The 21,678-nt window shown below is 45.4% G+C and overlaps 1 protein-coding gene and 1 long non-coding RNA gene across 4 annotated transcripts in view; one reads left to right on the top strand and one right to left on the bottom strand.

Annotated features, from left to right (window-relative positions):
• The first annotated feature begins 953 nt into the window (after window positions 1-953).
• LOC148222667 (uncharacterized) lies at window positions 954-16,574 on the top strand. Its single transcript, XR_015805738.1, has 3 exons — window positions 954-1,046; window positions 2,409-2,477; window positions 12,371-16,574. It is a non-coding gene; the product is annotated as an uncharacterized LOC148222667 (long non-coding RNA).
• FGF12 (fibroblast growth factor 12) overlaps window positions 16,359-21,678 on the bottom strand; it is a 216,919-nt gene continuing 211,599 nt past the window's right edge. For all 3 annotated transcript variants that reach the window (XM_088170898.1, XM_014888851.2, XM_014888850.2), the window contains exon 5: window positions 16,359-16,892. In XM_088170898.1, coding sequence (XP_088027024.1) covers window positions 16,774-16,892 — 119 coding nt within the window. In that variant the 3' untranslated portion in view covers window positions 16,359-16,773. The remainder of the gene's footprint in view (window positions 16,893-21,678) is intronic.

Raw genomic sequence — 21,678 nt, 5'->3', positions numbered from 1 at the left:
AGTCCCTTCTTTCGTTCAGCATAAACCTAGATTTTGGAAATTACTCTGTGCTTTTCATGAAGCTCTGAATGCCTCTGGAATGCACATCCCTGGTATGATACTAAAGATGATAATATGGAGAGAAGCTGCAGTTCACATACTGAGAAGCCAAGAAATGCTTCTCAGCCTGCTGAAGTGGCATCACATGAAAATTTGCAAAGTTTCTGGCCTTTCTGGCATTGGGAGAAGATATGCAAATGTCATCATTCATTTTTAAAAACAACTAAGCGGCTTAGAAGTCTGTAAGAGTGGGCCATGTGTGAAGAGTTTCAATCCTTTGTGATTTGGAAATTGTTGCTCTCAGTCCTTGGAGATGACCCTTTTAGCATTTCTCACTCAGAGCTGCTTTCAGCTGCTGGGACATGGAGCCCAGCAGCACCTGAGAAACCAGCCAGGGCAGGGAAGTGCCATTTTATGGGCATGTGGTGTAATCTCAGCCGTTTGCAACAAAACTTAGCAGCCAAAAAGGTAGAAGTGGTAGAATCCCTGTAAGCCACTGGCAGGGGATCTCGGGGCTATGCCTAGTTAGATAAGCAAGGCCCAAGGAAGAGATCATCTTCAGCTCCTAGTCCTACATAACCAGTGCTTGTTCTCACCATCTGGGCACTGGATTAGGCTCCAGTGTCAGTCTCAGCTGTTATTGGCAAATTATTTCCTTTCCTATTTCCTATCTGAGCACTTCTGTGCACTGATTGCTGCAAGTTTGAATGGAGCTGGGTGAGCAAATTGACTTCTTTTTGCCAAAGGCCATGGCCCTTATTTATCATCCACCCTGGTGCTGGTGAGTCTGGAGTTCTCTGCTTAGGGAACTGAACTGGAAGTGTGTATAATGTGGGGTCTACTGCAGTCTTTTCTTTCTTATTCTTTGCATTTTGTTTCAGGTGAATGCACTGAAGATGCCACTGTGTTAATCATGGTGTTAAGGTGGGAGACTGCATCTTGCCTGTATCAGCACGAGTGATTGGATTTGCCAGACTGTCCAAGACCTTGTATGAGCACAGCTGCAGGTAAATCTGCATCTGTAATCCAAGGTATACCTAGAAATATTTGTTGAAGAAGTCTGCATTCCAGAAAGATATCAAACCTGATAAATCCACAGAATCACAGCGTCATCCCACCTTATCAATACTTCCCTGAAGTTTTCTAATGATAAAAACAGACATGCAAAATCCACAGCATTTTTTTGTTTGTTTTAACCCCCCTCTCCCCTGCCAAACTCTCTCAAGTATGACATAAGCCTGAGCCCTGCTCATTTGGATCCTCAGCCTTCAGTGCCAGATGACAAGGGAGCCAGTGAAGCATGCTTTGTTAGCTTTGATTATGTTCAGTGTGGTGTAGCACAACAGCTGGAATTATTGAGATAATCTCCCAGCTCGTGTGGCAGGCAGTGATGTTGAAAGAGAAGGGGGAAGTGACAATGAAGGAGAGCTGGCAGCACAGGAGCAAGAGTGCTGTAGAACAGAGGCATTTCAGCAGCCAGCAGGTTCCAGCAGCTCTTTGGGGTGTTGTATCCAATGGGTCTGTCCAGCACCCAGGGGAGTGCAGTGGAAGGTGCATCATCACAGGCTGTGTTTGCCTGAGGCTCATTTATCCCTGTATAACATGAGACCAGTGGTTTTGGCTGTTTGTGAGGCACAACTCACTGCAGTGCAAATGTGCTGGTCACTTTTTACACTGAATATTTGCAAGGTCCTTTGAAAACAAATTCTGCCCCATGTCCTGCTCATAGAGTTAATGGAAGGTCACAGTGATGGCAGCTGTGAGCATCCACTCCTTGAAGCTGGCAGAGAAACCACTCCTGAAAAGCACAGTGAGATCTCCCTGTGCACTGCAGGAGCACTCTGCAGGAGCAGCCTTCTTAAGGATTTGTACTGATTTATCTTAATCAAAAACATTTATCTGAGTTGGGAAGAAGTTGAAGCCTGCCCAGGTTAACTCTGCTTTGTATGCAAAGACTGTTTGTAAAATCAGCCAAGAAACTGTGGATCCTCCTCTTAGCTTCAGCTTGCAGTGCATGCAGTCCTGCAAGGACCAAATGTGTGAGGCTATTTTGATATTTACAGGGTATAAAGCAGTAAATTAAAATGTCATAACCATAGTGGTTGTGAAGTCTTGGAAATCAGAGGTGATACATATTCTCCAGGTAAGTGTTAGCTCAGCTTTCAGTTCCACCTACCCTGGAATTAGGATTTCCTGAAGTTAACGAGCCTGTTTGCAGCAGTTGCATCCCATTTTCAGCATTTGTCATCAGCCCCTAAAGCAAAGATACAATTTGCCTTCTTGATCTTTATGGTTCTCTTCCAACCCAAATCGTTCTGTGATTTCACTTTTCCTCTCCATCACACTGCTGTCCTTTCTTTCTCTACCAGAAATGATGCACCTCTTTCTGCAGGTATCTACACTTCCAAACCAGTCTCTGAACCTCAGGTAACTCTCAGGTAATTACATATGCTTAAAGTAAAAACATCAATCTTAAAAGTAAGTTAATGAGGCTGTTTTGGATGCTACATGTGTATAACTGTATAACAAAACCCCTAACATGCCATAGTAAACTTTACTTAACAGATTGCTTAATCTCTACAAATGTTAACCTCCAGGTTTTTATTTACTGAGCTGGTGTTTTATGATGCCATTGTCTAATTGAAATGTGTTCATTCCTTCTCCAAGTGCCACTGCTAAGCAATTTGCTGATATATTGCAGGAGGACTGGATGGGATTTTCTTTGTTTCAGAGTAAACTTGGGAGACAGATGGTGTTCAGAAAGTACAGATGTGACAGCTTCCATTGCTCTCTTTATGGAGTCTTTCCTGCCAACTAAGCACTTTTGTTTTCAAATGACAACACTGTAATTTCCAGAGGCACCATAGAGAATGGGCAGGAGTAAAGGAGGAAGGAGATTTAGATTTGTGCCTCTTTGTCAATGTGGAAATTTGCTTCCAAAACCAGAGCTGGAGGTTGCTGGAGCCCAGTTCTCATCAACTCTTGAGCTCAGACCATTGCAGAGACAGGAGCAGTCCCAGTACCTCACTCTCCTGTTGTACTGCATGTCTGGAGCTTTCAAAAACAAACCTATGGCTCACTCTTTTGCTACAGAAAGGGAGATTGAGGCTCACAGAAGGGATCTGAGCTGCACAGAATCGGGAAGGAGGGGGGGGAAGGCTGGGAACAGAGCCCAGCTCACCTTGGTGTGGAGCAAAGACCAGCCCAAATCACTCCCCTAAGGATGGGTGGGAACAGAGGGTGAGGGCAAGCTGGTGGGACCAGACTCCCAGAGCTAGGTGGCATTTTCATTCCAATATTCAAACACCTGTAGATCGGGGACATTCAGAAAAACTCATTTGTTAGCAATGGTTTATTTCCCCTCAGGTGCCTGAGGCAGCAGCAGAACTGCCATTTGACATCCTCAGTAGGCTGCTGTTCACCACAGGGAGAAAAAGCCATAGTGTATTGCACTCAGGGAGGATTACTAGTCCATTTCAAACTCACTCTCCTGGAATATTACAAAGGTGAAGAGCTCAGCAGAAGAGGTGTAGCTCCATTCCTTCCCTATTAAGCATCTTATGGACAGCCTTACTGCAATGCTGTTGTGCAGCTCAGCCAGGAGATGGGCTGGAGCTTCTCCCTCTAACAGTCCTCGGGACTCTGCTGTTACTGTGGATTCTTTCCACCACCAGCTACCTGCCTGCTATTCACACTGAAACACCAGGAGACAGTGATAAGGAAGGCCAGGTCTGTCTCCAGCCCATTTCTTAGAAGTTGTTCACCTTTCATGAGCCAGTGCTTTTGTCAGTGTATGTTAGAGAATGAAATCTGAGCTGCTCTGAAACCCATGGGACTTTGCCAACTGGGCTGGAGTTTCAGCCTGGAACAAAGACTAGAGCTCTTTGAAATACTGCAAAAAGTGACATTTTGGCCACAAGCCTCCCTCACTTTTGAATTAAGATCTGTATTTAGTTATTTATTTATTTTTGCAAGGGGCTCTAGAAGCCAATTTTCCTCTCAGTGAAGACAGCTGAGTCTGTGCTGCCTGCCTTGGATACTCAAGGCCAGTCTGGACAGAATTTACTCCCTTCTCTGGCACCAACCTGGCAGGAGAGATGTGGTTGGAACAAGATCCCTGGTGAACCCAGAGCAGAGCTGGGCACAGCTGGCAGCTCAGCACGATAATGCTCTGAAACTCAGGCAGGCTCAGCAGCTGCTGCTGTGCATTTCTCTCTGCACACTGCCTGTGGACACGTGGCCAGGTGATCCTGGGGTCTGCCATGCATTTCTGTCTGCACATTGCCTATGGACACATGGCTGGGGAATCTCGGACAGTCCTGGCTCTCTCTATAATAGGATTAGTTAGCAGCAGTGCTAGAAATACTCAGAGCAGCCATCTGTGGAGAGATGCCCCTGTCTCTGTGTGTTTATAGCAGCTGCATAGCTTTAATGTGCTTCTGTTCATGGGCTGTTGTTAATTTTCATTAATTTCATACCCTTCAATGGAGAAAGGAAAGTCTCTGGTTTGGAGCAAAAGCCACTCTAGGACTCTGAGGCTCTAATTAATCTGACAGTGGCAAGAAATCTTCCAGTCAGGAGACTGTGAGAAGGGATCCTACTGTTCTGTCTGCAGTGAGGGCAGCAGGCACTGAGGCCATGGCCTGACACTGTGGCTGAGGTGATGGAAGGGCTATGTGCTCCCACAGCAGCAGCCCTGCCACCAGCTGCTGTCCTCACATGCTCCCACCCTGTCCCTTGTGCCACTGCTGGCTCTTGGCTGCTCCTGGGGTGAGTCTGCCTCAGGGGCCAAACCAGCAAATAATTTTCTTTTGGTTGAGTCTTTGGCCTAGCTCAGACCAAGAGACAGCATGAGCATGAGCTGGGACAGCCCCAGCCCTGGCTTGGCAGCAGCCAGATTGCCTCACCAGTTTCACTCAGTCTAAGACATAGAGACAAGCTCTTCTCTGCTGTGGACCAAACCCACCTTCAAACCCACGGGTGGTTGGTGCAAGGATACTCCATGAATTTGGCCTTTGGTTTCAAAAGGCATGAACTGTCTGCAGGAAATCAGCTGGGTTTGGCTTCTGCTCTTCCTGATGGCACCATCTCTGTTGCAAAATTACTTTGCTGTTAGAGGGCTATGGTTTCAATTCATACAGCTTCTAACTTATTTTGTTGTTTATCAGTTTATGCAAGGGGCCCACTGCTGTGTTGTCTGACTACAGAGTGCCAATTTAAGTGTCAACAACCCTGAGAATGCAGTGCCCACACTCCCAGGGCCAATTCCCTCTGCCTCACATAGGTATGCAGTGTCAAACCAGGGAAGTGGGGATATATTAAAAATTTAGCAATTTAGCACAAGTGCAAACGTGCCAACTGGAAAAAATCCTCAGAGCAATAAGATGAAACATTTTGAGTTACAGAACAAAATGTCTGTGCTGGGGTACTGAAATACATGTCTTTAATGTGTCCTTAGTGAGGTTTAATGGCAAACCAGAATGAAAGCTACTTTTAAAAAATCCTTGCTTCATGTAATGTTGCTGTAGTCCACAACATTGCCCAGCATATCATGAAAGACAATATTATCCAGCTTTTGAATTGGTTCAATACCAATTACTTTTCTGCTTCAAATATCAAGAAGCATTTTTCAAAAAACAATTGGTTTTGCTTAGACATTAGGGAAAATAAAATTAGCAGACATCAGAACTCTGTCTTGGGAAATTTGCTGCAAAGTAGGTACAAGTATAACAAAAGTAATTGTAAGTGAGTGTTGATAATGTATTTACTGGGATAGTGCCATTGTTAGAGATGTCAAAATCCTTTTTTATCTGTGTCTGCACAAGTAGGTTTTTTGAATGGGTTTCCATGCTTTCAGCAGTAGGAGACTCCAAGTTTCTAATGAGGCTGTAAGAAGTACAAGGACTTTTTCATGGCAGCAGAGAACTCAAGTCACATTGGATTTTGCAGTGGAACAGTCCCCATTTGAGTTTGGCCAGAAGCTCCATGTCAGACTGGGCTCCTGAGTGAACACTTATCCATTGTCTGGGCTGCATCGCCTTGGGGAGGCCATGGAGGGTTTAGTTCATTGACTTTTAGAAAAAAAACTCTTGTGGAGGAGACAAGGGAAATGCAACAGATCTGATGTTCAGCCAAGGACTGGTTCCTCTCTGAGGGAGAACCCTTATTCCAGCAGGGAGCTGTACTGTATCCCAAAGCAGCAAAGTACATATGCACTCAACAAACCCAAGCTCAGCTCCTTTTGCAAACCAAAATAAATTGTTTCCATGCCTGCCCAGATTCTAAATTAGCAGAACAAACAGTCATTTAAAATGAATGATTTCAAGTCAGAGGAATACAAATCAGAGGCTGTGTTTTTTCTCATTGGAAAAATACTGTTCCACCAAAAAGTATTACATAGATTTTTAATCTTCTGCAGATGGGATAGAAGTTTATAAAGTGGTCAACAGACAATATAACCCATCTGGCTCCACATCTGACATATTCAGATATTGACAAATTATTCTTTTTGGTGTTTTTACATATAGCAAAGGTTATCAAGGACCCCATTTTTATTTGGCTTATGTGGCCTTACACCCAGAAAGATTTTACCCCAGAAAAATTTTACCACCAATATGAGCAGTCTCTGTAGTCTGTTGTGCTCTGTAGGAACCCCAGAAGTTCTGACAAAAGACAGCATTCAGATTTTGCTGGAGGAGAATGGTGGTGTAGGAGTATGGGAGGAAGGAGTGCCTGTGGTGTTCTGTTTTGAAGGGGAAATAAAATAGAGGGATAAGGCAACATTAGTTGATGCTTCACGCAAAGCTATTTGGAGTCCTTTCTACAGCTCTGCCTCAACTGGTCCTGACTCCTGAGCTTTGGCTCTGTCTCTCTGCCATCCTCACCAGCCACCCTTTCCTTCATCTCAGCCAAGAAATCATTTTTGCATGGAAGGAGGTCAGTAGGTGATCCTAGTTCAGAGGTCTTCTGAGTCAGTGTCAGTCCAGGCAGGAAAGCTGTTTGCAACAAGTTATGAGAGATTACCCTCGGGCAAGTAAAGATGTGTGATGAGCACATTACTCCAAAGGGAGCTCATAATTTGATACAGACCTCTGGAAGCTACCAAATTTCAACTGTGCATATTAAAACTCTGAATGCTTCTGATTTAGGCTGCTGCAAAGTCAACGGGAGTCTCTCACTGCCTCCAGTGGGCTTTTAATGTGATCCTTATTGAATAAATAATCAAGAAGTAAACCTGCATAGAATCTGATTACCTGGTCTGCAGCCTCTGAATGAACTCTCTGCTGCATTGTGGAATTACAACACTGGCATGTGAGATTCCAGTGAACTGAGAGCAGAATTTCCACTGCCCAGCTGGGTACCTCTGGTCAGGCTAATCTCTGACTTCTGCTCTGAAATCACCAGTCTGTGTTACACAAGAGGTCAGACTCTCTGATTTACAACTGTCCTTTCTGTCTTTATTAATCTGTGATGAAATCTTTTATATGTGAACTCTAAGCAGCTGCAAGTGCCTGCACAGCTGGCAAACCTGCCCCACAACCACTCACCCTCTGTGCAAGTCACTGTGGCTCCAAGGCTGCCAAGATGGTTCTCTGAGATGGTCCAAAGGATCTCTTATTTAGCAGCACAGCTGTTTGTTATTCTGTCCAGGAGCAGTAAAGCTATCAATTGCACAGAAGGACAACATTTTGAAGCACACTAAACAGCAAATAATCCTCTGCTCAGGATATTAAAATATCACAAACCACAAATTTCTCACTGTTATTATTTTGTAGCAGACATCTGGCAGCCAGTCTATAGAGTGAGGAGGTGATGTGCTCATATCAAGTCTGGGTTAAAAGGGGATGTCGGGATAGCTTTGTGCAGTCTGCTTCTAGTCAGGAATTGCTTCTGCAGACCCTATATCTCTGATCTATTGTCTTACAGTCACTGCCACGTTTGAATGGCATGTTTTGTTCCCATGATGAGGCTGGATGTACCAGGTGGAGCCTTGGCCAGCATACCTGACACAAACCACCCTTGAGGGAGAGGGGTGTCTGCAGCCAATCCTTTACACATTTTTTAATCTACCTACCATTTTTGGAACTTGGAATAACTGCTCTAATTGCTTGCTCACATGAAGTCTTTGCCCTCAAGTTCTCAAAAGCAGTTTTTAAGGTGCTGACCAAGTCAAGATCTAAGGCAGGCTGACTGCACAGTGCTCTGCTGTCATCAGAGGTTCCTGCAGGGCCAGATCCATCCAGACATCCATGTGCTGACACAGAGGGGGTTACTGAGGAGGGAAGGGGGTACAGGACAATAGGCATAGATAGATGAATAGACCCACTTCCCCTCCAAAACCAGAAACTTACAGTTTCTTTTTCTTAGTCCTTCAACCAGCAGAAAAATGCTGGTCACACTGTTGGATAAAACCTACAGATACGGGAAAGAGTAACTTCCTTGAAGTTAAGATTGAGGGTGAGTGGTGTCAGCTGGCATTAAGTGTGAGATTTTGGAGACAAAGGAAGACAGATTCCTGGACTGTACTCTGGAAGGATACTGGATATGACTTTGGGAGACACAGGAGTGGTGGCACATAGTAAATATAAGATCTGGATTTTAACACCAAGAGTCTTCATCTTATTTCCTGTGATCCTCTGACACTGTGCAATCATTTTTTAGCCCTGAAAATGATGGTCAAGGTTTGATAAAAGATATAACTCATCAGTATGTGCAGAAGCCTCTGCAAAATCCAGATGGGAAAATGACCTTGATTCCTGCAGTTAAAGAGAAAATGAGGCTTGGGCCAGATTAATTCCCAGGGTTGCACACTGATTTCATTGGAGTTGCCCTGGGGGTGAGTTGGATTCTCAACTCTTTAAAGTTTCCAAAACAAAGCAGGATCCAGTTGGGCAGCAGTATGGAATTGGTGGGGGATTTAGTTTGGGTTTTGGAGTTCTTTTTTTTTTTGGTCAGTTGTTTTAGTACGAGCTACACATGATGTAATAAGACATATTCCTGCAAATTTGTAGGAGCAGGGAACTATTTTACAAAGAAAAGATAAAGCCTTCATCTGGAACCAGCTCATGTTTATTTTTGAAAGATTGAAAGATGTTAATTTATTGATGAACATATCTTTCTGTTTAAAGTGCCCCCAGCATTGACTCTCAGAGAGTCAGGACTCTCTGCATCCATTCTCTCTCTGAAGCCACCTCCTGCTGATGTGTTTGCAGTAGCTTGTCCAGAAGAACATATTTCTGAACAGAAAACTGGTTTTACTTAATTAATATTAAGTGGGATCAAACTGCAGCAGTTAAATTTCTACATGGATGTGGACTCCACAGTTTGGGCATATCTAGACCTAGATTATTGTGTTCCTTGGCCATTAAATATTGCCAATACTGAGTGTTTTACTTATTTTAAATGCTACCAATTTATACAAGGCCTATTCTATCCTACGGATAGAATAAAATTCTGAAATAGTCTAGTGTTTGAATTTGGAGATTCAAGAATACAGAGCTGAGTATAGAATTTAGAAGCTGAGTTTGGTTTTACAGGGACAAATATGAAAGTGGAATCCAAAGATGGTAATTTGAACTGGACCCTTTTCCATTGCAAGTTTAGGTCTCTGTGTACCCATAGAGAGCTTTTCCTGGGAAGTTCTGGTTCTACACCCTGAATGCACAGTTTGAATTCAGATCCTGCCTGGCAGCCTATTGACCTTCTGGGAGAATCATATGAAATTGCTAGTGAAGTCTCACAGTGCCCTAACTGGGACCTTGTGAAAATTCATTACATTCTCATGTGACAGCTCCTCATGTGAAGCCCAGAGGAACTGAGCTGGGAGTCACCAGAGTATCCCATCTGTTTGTGAGATAATGTTTTCTGCTCCCACAGAGGAAGTCAGTGTTTTCCCTATTAGTTCTGCTTTCTGTGCTGTCTGATAGCAGGAAGAACAAAATCCAGTGAAAATTAAAAATAGAAGATAATGCAAAGTTAAACACACCTCTTTTTGATCTTCAAATTGAGTTGATGTCAAGTAAAACTTGTTCCCCGTGCATCGACTTGCTTCTTTGTTTGATGGTGAATTGAGTGAAACTATTTGATTTGCCAGCTTGTGCAATAAGTTGGAAAATAAAATTAATAAGTGGCAGTGTCACAGTAACAGCATGTAAGTGCCCCCTGTGAGGCACAGTGGAATTGGGAGCTCTTCACCTTGGCAATGTCCCATTATCATACGATCAGAGCACTTCATAAACTTTGTGATCCCCATGACCCCTGCTCAGGACTGCTCCTGGCACCACAGCCCAGACTGGGAACAGCCCAGCAGGGGAGCTCACATCTGTGCATCTCAGATTTTGGGGTTCTTGCTTTGGGCTCTGCACAAATCAGGGAAGCAGAATTGCTCAGGACAATGAGCTTTGTTTTCCTATCTTTCCTGGCATGTTTGGAGGAGGCATGAGGTGCCCTGGGGAGATCTCTGTGAGGAGCCCCTCTGGTTTGGGCCATCAGCTGAAAGCCTGAGCAGAGCACTCAGTTTGGGTTCCCTTTGGGTTCAAACTGCTGCCTGAGAGGAGCTGCTCTGCTCTCTTTGGGCCAGGGTGCCCCAAGGACTCAGTGAGGAGGATCCCCCAGGGAAACTCAAAAAGGAGAGAGAAAGGAAAGCATCACTGCATGTAGGAGACAAGTCAGGAGCTGAATATAGAGACTTAAATGTCAGCAAAGTCCTTGCTTAGGAACTGGCATTAAGATGGATCCACTGGTTGCCTTTCTCTCTGCAATTATTTTAGAGCTCAAGGAATTAAAATTCACCAAAGCCTTAATTTCTGAAAAATATTAAGTCTGACATAATTTTTCCTTCACAATGTCACTTAGTTGGACTGGCCAACATGTTCCTCCTCCCCAGTGCTGCCCCTTTATTCTTGTATCAAGCTATGAGAAAGAAGGATGGTAACCAGCTCACTAAGATGCAGATTGCACACAAGGCAAGCACAGCAGAACCATCCTGCTTTCTTCTACCAGCTCTGCTCAGTATTTAAACAGAGTTATTTAGTTCCCACGGGGAAAATTGTACTAGAATAGAGAAAGGCACAGCACGCAGCTATTATTGGGGCAGTGATTGTAATGAGCATGGAAAATGGAACAACATATAACCTATTCTTAATAGACTCTGGGGAGGGTGATCCTCTGCTATTCCTCAGATCCCATATCCAGACTTTTTTTTTAATATATAATTGATAACGCCTTGCTTTTTTCCATTTATATTGCTCAATAAACATGAATGGCATTTTCCAAAGATGGATTATCCCTGTGCCTGCACCAGGGTATTTTGAATAAAACAAATCTCCTTCTTTCTTTTCAAGCAATTGTTTGATGAGAGATCCTGTCCTTTCCAGAAAGGACATTTGACCATGGAAGGTCAAATTTTTCTGCACTGAAACTCCAGTTGTCTCAGCTGGGAATGCTCTGGAGTCGTGTGAGCTCCCTGTGTCATCACCACAATTCCTGGTGAGATGGAGCCAAGCTGGCCTAGACCTCCTTTACCATAGAGAAGGTGCCTGAAATCCAAGAGGGAGGCAGGCTGGGAAGATGTCCAGCTTTCTGTGCATGCAGCAGTTCATTATGCAACTATCATGAATATAAATTCTCTGTCCTGAAATGGGAGTTATTAAGCTTTAACTTCATGGCCACAAATGTATTAGCAGTTTTGAGATGTTCATGCTCTTAAACATGGTGCTAAAAATGTATCAGCCTGGCTATGGGATTTTTTTGGGGGGGGGGGTTTTGCCCATAATGAAGTAGTGTAAGAAGAACATGGGGAAATTGAAGGATACCCATGACTGTATCTCAGCAGCTGAAGCAGAGAAGTCAAGCTTAACTCCGTGCAGGTGGGGAGGATGTGAGCCTTAATGCTTTCTGCTCCATGGAAACAGCCTTCCATTGCCTTCAAGGCTGAAGCATTGGTGGTGGGAGAGGGAAAATGTGAATGCCATGGAAACATCTATGCTTCACTAAGGAAGTGCTGTTCTGTTTCTTTTGGTTTTACTTCTAGGTATGTGCAGTGGGTCATCCCACAGCAGCAACTAAACATTTTGTTTCAGTTTTGGGAGAGAAATCACAAAAGACACTCACTTGTGTCTTTTCTTGGTTTTAATTTCTTTGATGCAGTGACACACAAAATGATCCTTCCCATCTAGGACCAGGGCTACACTATGCCCAAATTAATAGAGTTTTAGTGCTGGACATATTTTGGGCCCCATGTTAAAAGCAGTGTATTTTAGTGCATGCCCATTAGTAAAGGTTGGGTTTGTGTACTTTAACTAATGAGAATTCTATGCCTTCTTTGTTTTAGGAAGTGTCATCCTCATGAAGATGTTTTTTCATGCCTGTCATGCATCCAGGCTGCAGTCTTGCTGGCATGGAACCAAGAAGGATAGCACACTTTGTTTCCTGCTAGCTCTGCTCAGCCTTGGGTGCCTACACATCTCCTTTTCAGCATTGCTCAGGGTGTGGCAATGGTACCTTTCTGGGGCAGGAACTCTCCTGGTGCAGTCAGTGCAGTTTGAGATATAAAGGTGTAAAGTGAAGCCCGTGACAGCTTGAGGGATTGCGTGGGCCTTTATCAGCCAGAACCTCTCTGAGCACAAACACAAAAATGTTGTTGACAGACAACTTTCATAAATTGCTTTGTTGAGTGTCAGCTTCACTTTACAGCACATTGTCACATGCCAGTGCTGACACTTGTGGCAGAACTTGCTGGCGCAGTATGGCATGCTTGTCTGTAGCTTTTTCTGCATTTTCTTCCTAGGAAAATCCTTATGGTCCAAACTGGAGCCATTTTATCAGGTTTTGTCCTTGATGCATAGGTGAGAGGGGATGTTTTGCACAGCACGTACAGCCAGAACCATGACAACATCACAATTAAAAACGGGGTGAAACAAAATGAATGCTTTAAATGCACTTATATTTCTGTGATGTATTTTCTACTGTTGGACTTCTAAATATATCTCAAAATCTTTTATAGCAGCATCTGTTCTTGGAGACCAAAGGTTTGCTGCAGTCTTACCAGAATTAACAGTAGCTATGGGCCAGGTTAGATGAAAACATCCTTCTTTTTTATCATTTACTTTTCTGTGCTAGATGCTTGCCCAAACACCATGCCATCATAGCAAGGAAATTTGTCCTGCTAGTATCACGTGCAGCCAGACAAGGGTTGTGGTCACTATAACGTTAAACTGAGTGATAAACCTTCCTAAATGGTTGCTATAAGTGTGGCTAAAGAAAGAAAAAAAGAAATACCACTCATCAATTCTTCAACACCAAGAAAGAAGAGTGAGAAGCAATGAAGAGACTTCATTGGAACTTCAAAGTAAGGAAAAATCTCTCTGTGGATTCCCTTTTTCCCTGAAAATTGGGAAGCAACAGCAGATGGATAATCAACAAAACCCACATCACCTCCTTGAGATAAGGCCTGGGGACAGAGCTTACAAGGCACTTGTGTAAAAAAAAAAAAGCATGAAGTTCTACATGGTATCTACAAGCTGTGGATCCCCTGGATTTTCCCAGGCATCTGGAGGGCGTTGGGGCATCTGGAGCCAAGCAGCTCCCAGTCAGCAGCTGGTGCAGGTGGACACTGTGCAGCTGGGCTGTGCAGCCTCACTGGTTTTTGAGCTGTCATGATGTCAGCAGTCCCTGCATTACACCACGAGCTGACTTTCGCAGCTTCCTAGCGGTCAGGAAAAACCCAGCATTTCCTCAGGGTTTTTATCATGGTTTGTGCCATTGTATGTGGCTCATGGTTAAGGAGGGAGCAAGGAGAGCCAGCACTTGATTTCAACACATGGCATAAGACCTGCTCCGAGGTTGTGCAAACACTGGATGAGAGCAGGAGCAATTGGCTCTCACTGTGGGCAAACTCAGGGAGTGCCACATGAAAGTGATTAGCTCAAACATCATGGAACAAACGAGCAGGATATTTTGACATTTGGGCCTGAATGTGGCATTTCCAGGATTCTTGTAATGATTTGGCCCAAGACTATTAAGAAGGCAAAATCCCCGTGGGGAAAGTGGCAAATGAGTTCCACAATGCAAAAATTAGCACATGGTAGGACTGAGTCTGTTGTTGCCCACAGCTTTTGGGGCTTAGGCAAAGGGTATTCTGCACATAAGGCACAGCAATTTTTAGTCTCTCATGCTGGAGCTGCTCTAGATGACATCAATGCCCTTGGCAAGCTGCCCATGGCTGGGTCCAGAAGAGGTTTGTGGTATCAAGGTGTGCTGGGTGTATTCTGTTTTGTGCTAGGTGCTGGGCTTTCCCTCCACTAGGGCATGTGGAAAAACCATGGCTCAGTGCCTAAACCATGGTCTGGTGTTTGGTGACCTGGATAGTTCAGGAACCTGATAGCTCAACTTATTGGCCTTGAGACTCCATTTCATTGAGTATACGTGTCTCTAGTGATCCTTTAATTTGGGGTGCTCTCTAGTTTGTGAGGGAGCTGAAATGTAGGCAGTGAATGACATCAGATGGCGCTGGGTGTGTGTTCCCAAGCTGAACGTGTGTTAGTGACCTTGTTCCAGTGTTGTGGGGCTGGAGGGCAGCAGTAAGTCACTCTGACATGATGTGTAGCACAGGGGGCTGCCTGCTGTAGGTGCAGCACTGGGCAGCAGAGCCATGGCAAGAGGCTCTTTATTTCAAGGTTTCAGCTTTTCCAAAGCACAAAAAGACATGCTTGGAATTCATTCCTTCACGCTGATCCTGGGAGTCTTCCATAACCTTGAGATTTGGCTCTCTGTGCTTCCCAGCCCTGCCTTGTGTTGGGGAGGGAGGCACTGGGGCAGAAGTGGCTTTGCAGGAGCATCATGGCCAGCCCTGGCACAGCCCTGGCACTCCCAGCAGCAGCTCTGCCCGTGTGGCTGCCAGCCAGCTGAGGCCTTGGCTGGGATGGCACAGGAGCCTCCACAATTATTTGGAGTATTTGGAATTCACAGGTGCCTGCTATGAGCCCCAGCCTGTAACTGCAAGGCTTTAGGCTGGTGCCCCTCTCCAGTCCCTTGGGCGATTGCTTTTCCCTTTTGTTCTCACCCCTCGCAGGACCTGTGCCCATGGTGGAGCAGCAGGCCCCTCATCCAGGGCAGTGGCTGGTTTTGTCACAGCAGCTCCATCACCGCTGCTGCTCGTGTCATCACTGTGCCTGCCAAAAGCAGACAGAGACTGGAGTTTGTGTGTGATCTGTGATGGGGCACAGCCCCCACAGCCCTGCTGCAGTCCCACCAGCAGCAAGGGTTCACTGCTCACCCCAACTCACAAGGAGAGAAAGTGTCAGGGACAGCCTTCACAGTCCCCTCTAAAGCCCTTGTTTCTGCATGTGGGCTCAGCACTGGGCATCCCCACTGGCCCCCTCCTGGCCTTTCCCCTTTGGGAATTTGTTAATTCTGAAGGGTTGTTCCAGCATCTGCAGCCCTGGCACTGGCAAGACTCATGCCCACACCCGTATCCAGGCTGCTGCAGCATCTCAGGGGCCTCAGACCATCCCAGTGGGAAGGCTGGGGACTGCAGGGGTTTGCAGCCTCTGCTTTGAACATGTGTGGTATGTATGGAGCCAGAACATTTAGGGAATGCTGTTAGAAGGAAATGTTCTCACCCTGGTACAACTGGACAGGCACAACCACCCATGTTCCCCTACACCTGCTCCCTCCTAGGCACACCCCATCCCCACATCTTTGTTTCCATTGCTGAAATCCTGTTACCCTCTCATACAGCACATGTCTTACCACTTCCTACTGACAGCAAGGATTTCAGCAGCATTTCTTGATCTGTTTCGTATTTTAAAGCAAGCAGCTATCCCTCCTGCCCTAACTCTGCCCTATCCCTCCTCTCCTAACTCTACCTAATAAATATGATCGCTTCATCCTGTGAGACCTGAAAACCCGTTTCTGAAAGTCCCTTGGCAACTAATACAGTAAAACAAACCTATAAATATAAATAATTATGATAAAAAGGCATAAAATGCCTGACTTGGGTCAAACATACTCATGGAGTGACATTAGCAACAAATAACTACACAGGATTTGAATGTAGATGGAAAAGGCTGAATAAAGAGTAGCTACTGTATTGCCCATAACTGTCAGGCTCCTAATTCGGGCAGGCTATATTTTACTGATAACAGAGCAAACAGAATCTTAATGCACCCCTACCTTTCCTGCTTTGTGAAAAATCCCATCCATCCCCAGGAAAGCAAGGATGTTAAAAACAGTGGTGTGAACGTGAGGTGAAAGGATAAGACAGAAAGCATAGCCACAGGATGCAATTCCCATGTGTTTGTTGCATATCATATGCTAAGTTCAATTTTCCAAAAGCTTTGTTTTATTTTTAAAGGTAACATCTTTATTATTATTATTATTATTATTATATTTATTAGTTATTATTATTATGCAGAGATGAGATTTTTCCCCCTTTGATCACAGAGCAAACAGTTTGCTTTTGAAAATGTTAATGGAGTCCTGATTTAAAACATTTTTTCTTCACTTTTTTTTTTTTTGTTGTTGTTGTTGTTGTTTTTTAAAACGTTGCAACAGGCAGGATCTGGGTTTCGATTTTCTCGTCCTACACAAAGAAAGATTCTGGAGTTCACACTCCAAGCCACTACCAGTAGGTCCTGCCTCGCTCAGTTGTCATCGTCTCAGTGTGGTTTCGCCAGGTGGGGTGGGTAGGTGGGTGGGAGGGGAGGAGTTGGAAGAAGGGAGGGTATTTGTCAGCTATGTCGAGTCTTGGTTAACAACTTTGCCTCCATTCATGGTTGGTGTCCCTGAACTTTTCCTTGAGCGTCCTTGTTTTTCTCCAATTTCATGCAGCGATGGCTCTCTGTACATGCACACTGCAAACAGAAGAGACACCCGTTAACAGCCCTGAAGTCACACAGTCATGACCATAACAAATTATTTCTTTGTATACGATGCTGAATTCCAGCCCCATTACAAACACACACACATGCCCACAGTTACAAAACCTCTGTTGACCAAGCAGCAGATCGTGTTACCAAGCACAATCTGTTTACCTGCCCTTGCTGCCATTTGCTCCTGTCTCTGTGTTCTTTCAAGGGAAGGGAGAAACAGCAGATTGACTGCTCACAGATAAAGTTTTCTAGGTTTTATGTGCTTTAAAGATTTTTCATGTTATATTCATACATATAAAATAAATATTTAGCTCACAGAACCATGTGCTGCCTTGAGATGCTGATTATCATCTAACAACAGGTCCAAGAATGACCCGCTTCCCAGCCTCTGACCTGCAACAGAAGCCCTTGAGAGACCTGAATCAAAACTACACCTGCATCTGAGCCATGCAAGCGTTCTGGGTGTTGAGCTGTGGATCTGAATTGGTGACTCAAGCCCATTTGGCTCCATCAGCCAAGAGCCGAGGTCTGCCCTCCACACTTCCTATTTATTCCTCTGTAAATCAAGCCAGCCAGCCAAGGTCAGGGCTGTGAGCAGACACATGGGATGAGTTCAGTGACAGCAAGTCAGGAGCTGTCCCAGCTTTCCGTAGTTGTCTGGCAGCACCTGAGAAGAGGGTGGCTGGAGGGCACCTTCTCTCCAGACCCTGGCTCTGCTGTGTGTCCTATAAAAATGTACTGGAGCCCAGACAGAAGGAGAAGGCAACGTCTGCCCAAGGCACGACTCACCCCACATCCTGGGCAGGACAAAGCATTTACCCAGCTCACCACGTGGACTATGTCCTCATGGCTGTCCTTGTGCCATGTGAGGTGTGCCAGAGCAGGGCCACGGGCTGCTCACACCAAGGAGAGCATCTCTGATGAGCTCACTGCAAATGTGGCAGGGTGCAAATGAGATTGTAAGAGTGAGGCATCTCAAGGGCAGGCACAGTGGAGTTGAGAACATAAGGCAGGTCCAGACTGCAAATGTCATGCCCAGATCTTTGCAAAAATTAGGAAATGAAGAAATGATTGTGTACTGCTTCATTTTGTGAAGCTGTCACATCACAAACAATGGCACAGTGCTCCAACATAGGATAAAGCCTATCAGGGTTTGGTTCTGGGTAATCAACAAGGACAAGACTTAAAATTATCTGAAGAAATGACAAAAAACCACCCCATGTATGAAAAGGCAAACTAAGTGTTTGCATCTATAATCTCCCTTGATTTGCAAATAAATCCCAGCAATTAGAGGCAGGCTGAAAATGACATCATTGCTCTGCACTTTTACTCCTGACTAAATAAACAGTTACAGCCCTGTGCAACAATACAGGACAGAGATAAAGTGCAGTCAACTGTGTATTAATAGGAGGGATACCGAATTGAATATATGAGCAGTGAAAAATATTACTTTTCCCATAGAGTATTTTTCATGCAAGGCTTTCATCAAAGCAGTTTAAACACACACACTGAGCCTCCCAGCAAGGCTGAAAGGACATACTGCTCTGCAAACTGTTATTGCTACTGGAGCCATCTTTTTCATGAAAATTAGAAAAAAAGAGAAAATGAAGGAGTTGTCCCATGGGTCTGGGCCAGGATGAGCCCTGCCACAGGACTGCCCATAAGGTCCAGACAATGGATGTTCTCTGCATGCTGCAAGGAAAATGTGTAGCATGGCAGCAACAGATGGAGAAGGGCTCTCACATCCCCTTTCACTCCTGAGCTGCCCCTCACACCTTGGAGAGTGTCACTCAACAACCTGGTGATGGTGAATTTGCCTGTTGTGGCAAAGTACCCAATGAAATCCTAAAGAAAGTATGAAATGGTTAACAACTGAGGAAAACCTGTGCCCTTGGGATTTCTTACCCTGTAAGAAAAGAGTCTTTGTGCACTGAGAGTGTGCATCACTTCTGTGACTCACCTTATTCTCAGATGTGACGTCTGCCCAGCAGAATTATGTATTTGTGCCAGTGCTGTCCCAGTGCCCCTGCCATTCCCCCTGACGTTCCATACACAAAATTTTGTCTCAAGTGCACTGTTGCCTTCATCCTGACCTCTCTGGTGCCAGGCTGGAGCTGGAGGGACCTCCCTGAGTTCTTCCCCCAGACAGCTGCATGCACCAAGCTCATCTCACTCCCACCCATTCCAAATAACCCATCAGGCTGGGCCAGATGCTTAACCACAAGGACTGAGCACGGGTGAATGCTGCAGCAGCACCATGGCACGCTGCCTCTCCTCAACTCTCTGCCTCTCACCATGGCCTTTGGGCAAAAACCTTGAGCTGCTAACAAGGCCCACTGAGTAAAGAATATAAACAGGGCTACAGAAGCAAACAACATTCGCAGCTACAAATGAAGGAAATCCTGTACTGGGCAAGCAAATAGGGCAGGAATTCTAAGTTTATCTTCCAGTCTAGTGCAAGATACAAATACTGTTGTGGGGCATAGCTGGAGATTGCTCACATTGAGCTTTTCAGACAGAGCTGTCAAAGCCTCTGTACCAGACAGGCTGTGCCAACAGCCCATGCCAGAAAATCTGTAGCAGTATAGGACAAGCATATTTTCAGTATTTAGATACACCTACAGGATCAGTGTATACAGTACTTACATGGCATCATGCACAAGACATGCCTGGATATTCTCCTACTCAAGAGGCTTGTGCACACGTGCTGAGCTGTGGCCATGGCTAAGCAGGGGCTGTAAACCTCCACTGTGGCACACAGGTGTGTACACCTACATCTGCACAGGCACAGGGCTTCAAGGACAGCCCAGTATGTTGTGCAACAGAGGCTCCAGGACTGCAGCTTGTTCCTCTTTGTACTGAGGAAGTCTGAGCGTGACTCACACAGGGAGATGTTAGTCACGGACTGGGGAGGGGGTGTTTGCAAATGGACTGTTGTGAATGCCCATATCTTCCCAGCTTTGAGAGTACATCTTTAGGGTCGAGGACTTGCAGCACTCACTGGCAGTTCTCTCTGGGATCCCTCTGTGCGTATGTGTGTGTGTACACAGTTCCCTGTCACCTGCACCGAGGTAAAGCAGCAGCAGTGTGACAGTCATGCCCGGATGCTTGCTGGAGCACACAGTACAAGGAGCGTTGCAAGCATGAGCAATTCAGCTAGAACAAGAGTTCCCTCCCTGCTTTGCCTTGCTTCTCCCACCCACCCACACCCACACACCAAGCCAAATACAGCCCTTAATGTCTGGAAACCAAGCTAATGCTTTGGAGTTTCAATCAGATAATCAGCTCCTATGCCCCAGATTCCAATCAACACATCCATATTCATGCTTTAATTGGAAAGTGCTGTTAGCTTGATCTGCTGAAGAGCTGCAAGCATTAATGGAAGGGGTGAATGCAGTGGAGCTGTGCCCACGTCTGGTTCCTGTGGCTCTCGATTCCCTGCTCCCCTGCGAACCAGCAGTGCCTGCCACTCACAAGCACAAGGGAAAAATTTGCACAAAGAACAAATTCACCAATTGGGAAGGAGACTGAGGGTACAAGTGAGGAGGAAGGGGGTGGCAGGGACCATACTTCCTGAAGGCAAAGGCGTGGAAGGGGCTGCCTGTCACCCAGAAACAGCTCAAACTCTTGCCTACATGCTGGCACAGGATCCCTCTCTCATTTCTGCTTCCCAGACACGGCACTGGCACACCACCCACATGATGACACTGAAATCACCCTGGGCATCAGGCACTGCCTGAGTTTGGGAAGCATCGTTTTGTGTCCTGACCCTAGCACTTCTCACTTGGCATCACTGCAAGTTGAGGAGGTTCAGGGGATGCAACAAACTCCAATTCCTGTCTCTAGAATACAGCAAAAAGCTTATTAAGCACATTAAATATTTCCCATCTATCCATCTCCACATTGTCTTTCTTTGCCCCAGACCCTTGTGAGTCAGGAGTAACCAAAATTTTTCCAAGTTGCCATTCAGCAGGTGGGCAGCCCTGCAGGATCACCGTATGCCTGATGTGCCTGGCTGGATCTGGGCAGGGCTGGAAGCACATCCTCTGGTAGCAGCTCAGAGATACCACAGCTCTGGGTGTCGCTATCAGCTCGAGTGCCTGTATTTGCCAATGCTTCAGTGCAGGGAGTTAATTGCCTGAGCAGCAGCACTCAGGGGCACCAGGGAGTGAGTGATTAGGCACCCTCGTTTTCTGCCTCTAATTACCGTGTTCTAAATCCCAGCAGATGCATTTCAGAGGCATGTGAGCTCGTGTCTATCTGGTGGTAAAATGTGAAGGATGCTGCCAGGTAGAATCACAGTGTTCAGATGAGAAAGGCAGCACAGGAGGCAAAAAGCCAAGCAAAATCATGGTTAAAATGCATCACGTTTGCCATCTAATAAGATGATCAAGAGTCTGATAGATGAACAAGTGAGTTAGTGTGGGACAGAAAACCTACCAAAGCCTGCCTACCTGGAAGAGAGACCCAAGAGAGGAGCTGTGTTAGCAAAGACCTACAGAGTGTGGAGATTTGGAGGTTTGATTTTCTAAGAATACTTTTTAAGATGTTGGAAAATTGACATTTTACATGGGTGGGTAGTAATAGGACAAGGGAGAACATTTTTAAACTGAAAAAGGAGAGATTTAGGTTAGACATTAGGAAGAAATTCTTTTCTGTGAGGGCAGTGAGGCACTGGCACAGGTTACCCAAAGAAGCTGTAGATGCTCCATCCCTGGAGTGTCCAGGACAAGGCTGGATGAAGTCCTGAACAGCCTGATCTGAGGAG

This window comes from Sturnus vulgaris, chromosome 10, assembly GCF_052056855.1.
Source record: "Sturnus vulgaris isolate bStuVul1 chromosome 10, bStuVul1.hap1, whole genome shotgun sequence".
NCBI lineage: Eukaryota > Metazoa > Chordata > Aves > Passeriformes > Sturnidae > Sturnus > Sturnus vulgaris.
Note: the sequence above shows the minus strand (reverse complement) of the source record. Positions and strands in the feature narration are given on the sequence as shown.